Raw genomic sequence first — 9,783 nt, 5'->3', positions numbered from 1 at the left:
TATTGTAGTCAGCTGGAAAGCAGAAAAACGGAAGACAATTCTATAGGCGTGCAGTTCTTTGAAAGAAGCTTTGCTCATGGAATCTACATTTAGGTTTAGGCACAGATAAAGAGTGGGGGGAATTAGTGATAGTGTTTTCTGCTAGACGGGTGTTTCTTGTGAAAGTTTGGCGAGGGGGGGCCATAGAATGGAGCTCAGGCGAACACTTGCCATGAAAATAACGATAAAGCAGAGACAAACTTGCAACATTTCTTCTGTGAGAAAGAGGTTGCAGGGGAAAAAAAAGGACATCCCCCCACAAGGCTACGAAGTCTATTTTGAACTCTATCAAGGCAGGATAAGTCCTTTCTAGCAGCTCCTGCCCAGATGTGTCAACAGTACTCCATCCTTGGACGTACCTGGCTTTTATATAGATAGAGAATTGCATCAGCAGTGAAATATCTACTGGATCGATAGAAGGATCCCACCATTTTTCCAGCGGCCTTGGCAACGGATTTAATGTTCACTTATTTTCGAATTTTGAAAAAAATAAATTTTGTATTAATTTATTCTTCGCCTCGGTCATTTTTGCTTGATTGTTCAACTCCATTTTACACACATATTTCGATTTATCATTATTTTTATTTCCATTTCTTGTGAGACTGTGGGGGTCGATGTTAGTCCCGCAACAAATGGTTGACCCGACATGAGTTATACAGTCGAACAAGATGGCTAGCGACAACACCAACTACGATCCTTCCATTAGTGTTTCTATGCCCCTGACGCATTTACCGATATTCAGTGAACGTAGCCCAGGCATTACCTCCTGCCGCAATACCACATTTACTCTATGAATCATTTTACTCATAATACTTCCAATAGTTTTAATATATACGAGTGGAAGAACGCTAGTCTGCAAAGCCAAGGTTGACTTTGTTGTAAATTATCATTTCCTACACAGATGATAGTGTAAACATGAAACTGTAGGATTAAAAAATTATTGATATTTATTGAAAAAAAAATATTATAGTTATAAGCTCCTTTAGGGTAAAATTAAAGTTGAGCCCTATTTGTGAATTGAGAATAAGGCCACAAATTAGCTGCATGCATCATTCACAAATTCTCTGTTTGTTCGAATACTCTCTCATCGCTGAATTATGACAAGCTCACTTATGTGGCTTCATAACTAACTTCACTTCCATTTAAATATTAATTTCTGATGGCCGAGTGAAAGAACGCAAACCTGCAAAGCCAAAGTTGAATTTGTTGATCAGGATCAAGCCTCGTGATCAACAGTAATTATCATCTCCTACACTGATGATTGCGTAAGCATGAAACATGGTTTGTTAAAAAAATAACGAATTGATCTCTAAATAGGAGTGGGGCTTAAGTGGGAGGAAATGAAATAGGATAGGCCTTCCGCTGTTGTTAGTTTGTTTAGGTTTAGAACTAAAAACAAACAAGCCGATCTTTAAATAGGAGTACGATTTAAGTGTGAGAAAATTAAATACGAGTAGAGTTTAGGGTTGGGTTGGGCGGTGTCCTTTCAAGATTATTTTTAAAAAATGACGAGGCCAAAGTCAAAATAAATGTACAGGGTTGACATCTTGGAGTAATTCTGTAACCAAAATGTACTACACTTTGATCTCAGTATGAAGGCTAAGAAGTGCAGAAAATGTAATGTGCGATTTTGGCAGCGTTTAGGGGATTTTTTTCTTTCGGCACCAAAGTCTGTTGACTGGAAGTCCTTCTGTGGGGCTGTTGTAGGGGGTCCACCCTTTGCCTTCTTTCTTTGAGGAATTAGTTTAATAGTAATACTAATCGCTTGAGTCGCCCTTACCGGAGAATGCAGACGGGGCTGTTTAGGCATTTTTTGGAGGCCATGGTGTTTCTCCTCCGGTACGCTAAGTTTCAATCCCACTTTTCAACCTTAGTGTCACATCTGGGCGCTGTTGGAGGGAGATAAACAATTCTCCCTTTCCTCGCAAATAATATTGCCTCCCTTGTGGTAGTAGAAGGAAGAGGTACACGAAACGAAGAAGGAGGAGGAGGCAGTTTGGTCGGTGCGATCCAACGTGAGAAAACAACGATTTCTCCCTCCCGTCAGAAATCATGTGATCTCTCCAACATGGCAGACGATATCAGCGACGACTCTGAAAACGATGCGGAATTTCTCGAATACAAACTCTGCTCTTTTCAGAGCGACTTCCATTTGGACAAAATAAGGAATATCGTTCTCTGTACACGGAACCGGCTTCTTGTTATCCATTATGGAGACGGGAGATTGTCCATCGTCCGAGCCGGCAATTCCGATCAGGAACTAAAGACTGAACACGATGTTAGGTAAGAAGGAAAGAATATATTTATACATTAAAACTTATAAGCCGCTTCTTTTTTCTCTCTCTTTAAGTAGTTTCATCTCATGATGAAACATTTATTATAAATTAAGATTTAGTTTATTCATTTATATAAGTAAAAGTAGTAAGCTTTTATTTATATAAAGATATATTGTATATGTACAAATTAAAAGCTTCAAGTAAAGTAAATGCCAAACAAAAAAATAGAGGAATACAACTTATACAAGCGCTATTTGAACTAGTTTTATTTATAATATAATTTCTACGCTTATTTAAGAATTTTTTGTAAATAAATAATCGGTTTTTATCCAGAATTCCAAAATATTAAGCAGCAACAAAAAAAAAAAAAAAAAGAAATCTGTCGCAATCACTGGTTGTGCAACCTCCAAAGGGTGTTTATTCGGAAAGCCGTTCTTACCATAGGGAGGTTGGTGTTTATTCCGTAAGGCATTTTCTTATTTTCAACCTCCCTGTAATCAACTTCTTAAAGGTAAGTAAGTCTTCGAGTGGTACCCAGTAGTACAGTAGTGCAGTTGAGTGGAGTGCACACTGTACTACTGGGTACCTACCACTCGAAGACTTACTTTTAATTAATTTATGTGATTTACGTGGTAGTAGTGCACACTAGTAGTGCAGTGCACTGCACTGACTGCACTACCACGTAAATCACATAAATTAATCAAGTAGTTTTATAAAATCAGTTTTTCAAAACGATTTTTAACGATTTTAATAGTAAATCGTAACCATTACAAGGCTGATTTTGGTATAGATAATTCGAATTGAGTTGTCCCCCTTTTTTATTAAAGACGGCGGATCAAAACATAAATATACGTTATCAATTTACGTAATTTTTGGAATATGACGTTTTCGTTTTGTGATGCGTACGTAAGTCATAAAGATTTTTTTGTATATTTTTTATTTTTTTTAATTAGGTTGAATTCTGAACTTGCACCTAATTAACTATTAATTTATACATATATAAAATAATACAAGGGAAAACAATTGATTTAGAACTTTTTTATTTTTATTTTGCATTGATTTGCATATATATACAAATTATCGGGATAAGTAAAAAAGTAGGTACTGGTGTATTTTTGATACCGCGTTGAAATGTTATTTCGAAAGCCATTCTTAACATGGGGAGGGAAGGAAGGGTGTTTTTTTAAACTATTCTGTGCTTCCACCTAACAATTTAATAGGAAAAAAGAAAGATAAATAAAAAGATATCGTGAAACTTGAATTTAACTTTTAAAAAAGTATATATATATTTAAAAATAGCGGTAAAATTTTACATTAAAGCCCGTCTCACGTTCGTATATAACAAAATATTTTATTTTTTTTAGATTTCGGTGTGCTAAAAACGAATCTGTAAACCGTTTCCGTCGAAAAAAAAAAAAAAATAGTTTGCATATGAAGAAATTACGGTAAATTTATACAAACACCGTGACAGCGAATTAACCCTAACCCTAAACCCTAAACCCTAACCCTAACGCTGTCACGGTGTTTGTATAATAATACCGAAATTACTTTTTCGATAAGTGGGTGATCACTTTTTATGTAAATTTAACAAAATGAGCACTCACTTTCTGGCCACCTGTGAGAGGGGGCATTTTTTTGGAGTGTTTATTGACTAAAAAGATTTTTCGATTTCTTTTTCTGTTTTCATCTTTCAATATAGACACGAGGAAATTTTTAAAAAATGAAGAAAAAATCGATATTATTTTACTTTAAGGCTCGTCTCACATTCGTATAGAAAAAAATAGTTTTTAGTAGTTTTCGGTGTGCTTTAAAAGAATATGGTAACCGTTTCCGTCGCAAATTAACCGTTTGTATGGTATTAACCCCTTAACTCTGGGATTATTTTCTATTTCACAGCCCAGTAAGCGAAGGCTGGGCCCCAGCCTTCGTTTGCACGACGCACGAGTATAAACGAAGGCTGTTAAATGTGCACTCGCGTACTAAACTGCCTCGTCACCGTGTAGTATTGGCGAAAAATCAAAATTAGACGAAAAACAAGTAGTTTTCCAAATATTAAACCATGTAATTCTATATGTTATCACGGGCTGCCATTTTGTACGCGTCGACCATATGAAAAGGGGTTAAAAAAAAAAAAAAAGGACAGAATTCTGTAAAATAAGTAGAAAGAAAACTAAAATGATTATCTATGTATTTTTCTGCCTATGTCTCAAAATAATCTCGTCAAATTTTGACAAACTTAAAGCGGTGATTGGAGTTATCTCCCCTGGCGCCTTCTCCTCGTCCGCGAAATAGGCAAGATGGCTGCCATCCGATCGCTTTCAATAAAATTTGATTTTTCCTCTGTAAAAAAAAAAACTTGATCAAATTAAGCAATATTTTTTATGAGAACTTTATTCCATAGCAGGTACGTACAATATAATTTTTTTTTTTTTCAATATTTTCATTTTTTCAGTATCTTGATTAAACTAAACAAGTACCAAATAGTATTTTCAAGTTTTACTATATCTTTTTTTATTATTAAATTGTTAGGTGAAAGTACAGAATAGTTACAAAACAGCCTCCCCCCCCTCCCGTAGTACAGTAACATAAGTGCATAAGTACCATTTTTTATGTGGAGTGATTGTAGGGTATCTAGCAAGTTTCAAAAAGGAGCACTCCGGATTGGGAACGAAATTGTCTCAGTCTATAAGGATTTCTCCGACCGGGCGCAGCACAGACACTACTCATGAATAATGTTTGTCACGAGGTTATGTGGGACTGTTTTTATTCCAAAAATAAACCAAACGATAATAAAAATAGAAGAATAGAAGGCGCTTCTACACTATTGGGACGAAATTTCGGAAATCGCAAAACTGAATTTCACATGAAAACAATGATATCTACATATTTCTCATATTTTTAAGATTATATCCAAAAATTACGAAAATCGATAAGGTAGAAAATTATTTATTGAAGAAAATAAAAGAATTTGATTAAAACAATCGTAAGACATAGAGTTCAAAAGGGAGTTACTTTTCCGTTTTGATTTAAACAAGATGGCGACAATTTTTCGCCTGCTAACATGATTGAAGTTGTTTTTTTTAATAATTCAGTAATATTCATGTAATTTCGACTGCATAATTTGGAAGCTACCATTGTAACTTATTAGAATTGACAAAAAAAATCAGTTGGAACCATTGTTTTTTATCTGAAAACGCCATTTATCAACTACAAAATCTCGTCCCAATTCTGTAAAAACGCCGGATAAAAAATGAAAAATATATTTTTACAAGATTATATGTCAAATCTTTAAAAAAAATAAAACAAAAAAGAAATGAAATATTTTATTGCTATTTAAATATATTGAAAATGATCATCCGCTTCCTGACCAGAAACAGTAATTGATCATCCAGTTATAAGCCACAAAGTGTATGACAGAACGGGTAGCAATTTTTGTATTTCCAAATTGGTGTCCATTTCAGAAATACAAGAACGGTTATCGGTTCTACATCCTATTTAAAAAAAAAAAAAATTGATTAGTTCGGCCAACCATTGAAATCTGGTTAGATTGAATTGAACTTGCAAAGTCAGGTTAATATTAGGTTGACAAGAAACTTCTTGCAGAATTTTTAATTTTGATTTCAAATGATGTATTTTCAAATAAGTTTTCATTATAATACCTTTGCTTTATATATCATTTTAAAAGCCAAAATGGTTACTGAAACAGTTTGCGATATCAACAAAGCATATTTGGCCCAAGAATCACTACTTAACGCACAACACAATGGTGGTTTAAGAAATTTCGTGACAATGACAAGAGGCTTGAAGATGATCAGCGTAGTTATCGGCCATTGGATGTTGACAGTTATCATTTAAAAGTCTTAGTCGAAGGCAATCCACGCACAACTGCTTGAAAACTTGCTTCTGAATTAGACATAACGCATATGACAATTTCTTATCACTTGAGAAATATTGGAAAGATAAAAACTTGTATTATTATTCATCAGACTACTGTTCTCATCTTGAGTGTGACTTTCACAAAGTTTCGGTTGATATAACCTCCGACCTTCTTCAGGTGTATCTTGTCGAACTCTGGAATTTGAATGGAACTTCGAGCGGAACCCTTTATTTACTTCACGAGGGTAGTGTGCTCTTGTTCTATCAACCATGATTGCCCCCTGTGAAGTAAATAAAGGGTTCCACTCGAAGTTCCGTCCAATTTCCGAGTTTGGCAGAAACATTCCCGAGTTCAACAAGATACACCTGAAGAAGGTCGGAGGTTATATCAACCGAAACGTTGTGAAAATCACACTCAAGATGAGAACAGTAGTCCGATGAATAATAATACATATAACCAATCCTCATCTCAAAAATTCAGAAACGTCAGATAAAAATTTGATCAATAGGTGCCTCACAAATTGAACGAAAACCGAAAGAAACGCCGTTATGAAGTGCCATCTTCCCTTTTTTTATGCAATAAGAATAAACTTTTTTTTCTCTTGCCCTTGGTCTATTCCGTCCTCCCTTTTTTTCGCTCGCCCTTGGTCTATTCCGTCCTCCCTTTTTTTTTGCTCATCCTTGGTCTATTCCGTCCTCCCTTTTTTTTGCTCGCCCATGGTCTATTCCGTCCTCCCTTTTTATCCGCTCGCCCTCGGTCTATTCCGTCCTCCCTTTTTATCCGCTCGCCCTCGGTCTATTCCGTCCTCCCTTTTTATCCGCTCGCCCTCGGTCTATTCCGTCCTCCCTTTTTATCCGCTCGCCCTCGGTCTATTCCGTCCTCCCTTTTTATCCGCTCGCCCTCGGTCTATTCCGTCCTCCCTTTTTATCCGCTCGCCCTCGGTCTATTCCGTCCTCCCTTTTTATCCGCTCGCCCTCGGTCTATTCCGTCCTCCCTTTTTATCCGCTCGCCCTCGGTCTATTCCGTCCTCCCTTTGTTTCTGCTCGCCCTCGGTCTATTCCGTCCTCCCTTTGTTTCCGCTCGCCCTCGGTCTATTCCGTCCTCCCTTTGTTTCCGCTCGCCCTCGGTCTATTCCGTCCTCCCTTTTTTGAAATGGAAAATAAAAAAAAGGGGAGGTGGTGGCAGGTAGGCTCGAACCCGGAGCCTTGAGGCCAATAGGCTTAGCCTGAACCCCTGCGCTACGGCAACAGTGGCAATGTAAGAGCGAATAAAAGGTGAGTCAAGTCAAAAAAGAGTAAGTGAAAGAGCTTTGATTGACAGGTGGCTGCTTAATTTTTTATTTTGGTGGGAAAGGAAGGAAGGAAGGAAAAGCGGCTCTTCCGTTTATTATTAGGGGAGGAATAATAAAGCCATTGTCTGATATGACTACGAAGCCGACATTGACCAATCGAATCAAATTTCGTTTTTTTTTTTATATATACTGAAAAAAACGAAAGCAACACGCAGCGATCCGAAAATGTGGAATATTTAACATTTCAAAGTCGGGCAAATTAAATAGACAGACGAACCCCGTTGTTAACTCGTAGATATTATGATTTAGACGTGATATAAAAAGTTTTAAGAATGAGGGAGCGGCAGCCCCCGGAAAAAAGCCTTTTGCGGACATACATCAAATTTTTACATACATACATACACACATTTTGTCTTTTATATAGATAAATAGCTTGTCTCACTGCATATATCCACATTGTGCGTGCTACTCCTTCACTCCTTTAAGGACAGCACCCAAACATCTTTTGTACTTGAAGTCTTGCCAGCTAAAAAGAAAATCTCCAACCAAAAATTCAGTTTTGCGACTTCTGTCTGGAGTCACTTCTAACCCTTAGGTGTCACTCAAATGTTTGCATTTAAACTGTCCACAATATGTAGCAATAAAAAAAATTAGAATATGCAAGTTTTATAAGTGTATCATTGTTAGTATCAAAGATTTCACCAAACACGCAGACAGAAATGCAACTTGTTTCGATATAGTATACTAATGTATACCTTCTGTAAAAAATAAACGCAAAAAAAAAATATGCTTTGCGGCTTAGCACACTTTATTTAGATTTTGATTAAAATCTCTATCTCTACTATTATATAAAAGGAACTTTGGATGTGTATCTATGTGTATCTGTGTTTGTTCCCTATAGACTTGAAAATGGCTGGGTCGATTTTTATAAAATTTCACACAAACACACTTTGTGTCTGGCAGTGTTCTTATGTTGGAATGCCTTCAGTAAGTATCAATAATCGAAATAATCCGATGAAAGAAGAAACAGGCAATTTTTACTAAAGTTAATATCTAACACAGCCTAACATCAAAAGTGCTTTTGAGAGGTTTTATGACTACACAAGCCGTAAGGCGCAACATATAAAATCAACAGTAGGTTCTTTGATATGATAGCACATTCAAAATGAATGTTTCTGTTTAAAGCACAATTTTACAATGATATTTGACTTTTTTTATTCACTGCACCGAGAGGAAGCTTACATATCTCCCCTCATTGACTTAGTTCAAAATATATTGTGTAGAGAACCTGCTGTTGATTTTATAACATTATTTTTATATATAACTAGCATTTCAGCCCGGTGTTGCCCGGGTGTTTGAAGGTGTATGTTCAGCAAAAAAAAAAAAAAAAAAAGCTGTCAATTTTTTTTATAACTTTGACCCCTATTATGACCCCTTAAAATTTATTGTTTTGGGCTCAAAACAAATTATTAAGTTAGATCCATTTCCAAGGAACCTATATCTAAAATTTCAAGTGTTTGGACCAAAAATTGGCGCAGGAATTTGGTAGAGTTCTCAAAGGTCAAATCGTTAAACTTTGACCCCTTAACAGCCAAATTTCTGGCCAAAAACCGATTACAAAGATTTTCCCAAATCTCAGTACCCTGTATATCAAATTTCAAGTCTGTAGACTTAAAATTGATAGTTATTGCGTAGGGAAATGTACACATACAGGCAAATAGACACGTTCACTTTTATAGATATATACATTGGTTTGAATTAAAGTTTATAATGCAAAAGTCAAGCAATCATGGTTCAGTTGTGCTCTAAACAGAAACATTCATTTTGAATGCGCCCCTGTCATATCAAAGAATCTATAATTGATTATATATGCCTGGCCTTTCTGCTTTTATGGTGATAATGGCTTGAATTTAAGTTTAAAATGAGAGTTGAGTATCATAGTTCAATTGTGCTTTAAATAGAAACATTGTGAGACTGTGTGAGGACACTGCTCAACCTATATACTCAACGAATTTTTGATCTACAGACTTGAAATTTGGTATATAGGATATTCAGACATGTGGAAAACTTTTTAATTGGTTTTCATCCGGAAAAAAAGGGCTGCTAATGGGTTAAAATTGAAAAATGGGTATGTGGAGGTTGTCGGATTTTGATCTGTTTGTCAACTGTTTCACGAATGTGCTTGCATTTTTTTTTTTTTTTTTACACAGTGATCACCACTTATCAAGGCCCGGAAGCAACTCAGGGATAAGGGTTATTGCAAGTACATTACGTTAGTGTGGAGATTTGATGAAGTGTTG

The 9,783-nt window shown here is 36.0% G+C and overlaps 1 protein-coding gene across 1 annotated transcript in view; it reads left to right on the top strand.

Moving 5' to 3' along the window:
• Positions 1-2,034: 2,034 nt before the first annotated feature.
• Positions 2,035-9,783, top strand: part of LOC145259792 (spatacsin-like) — a 176,290-nt gene continuing 168,541 nt past the window's right edge. The window contains exon 1 of the mRNA XM_080117557.1: positions 2,035-2,322. Coding sequence (XP_079973683.1) covers positions 2,108-2,322 — 215 coding nt within the window. The 5' untranslated portion in view covers positions 2,035-2,107. The remainder of the gene's footprint in view (positions 2,323-9,783) is intronic.

The sequence above is a fragment of the Euprymna scolopes genome, chromosome 35 (genome assembly GCF_053919585.1).
Source record: "Euprymna scolopes isolate OS-2025 chromosome 35, ASM5391958v1, whole genome shotgun sequence".
Classification (NCBI taxonomy): domain Eukaryota; kingdom Metazoa; phylum Mollusca; class Cephalopoda; order Sepiida; family Sepiolidae; genus Euprymna; species Euprymna scolopes.
Note: the sequence above shows the minus strand (reverse complement) of the source record. Positions and strands in the feature narration are given on the sequence as shown.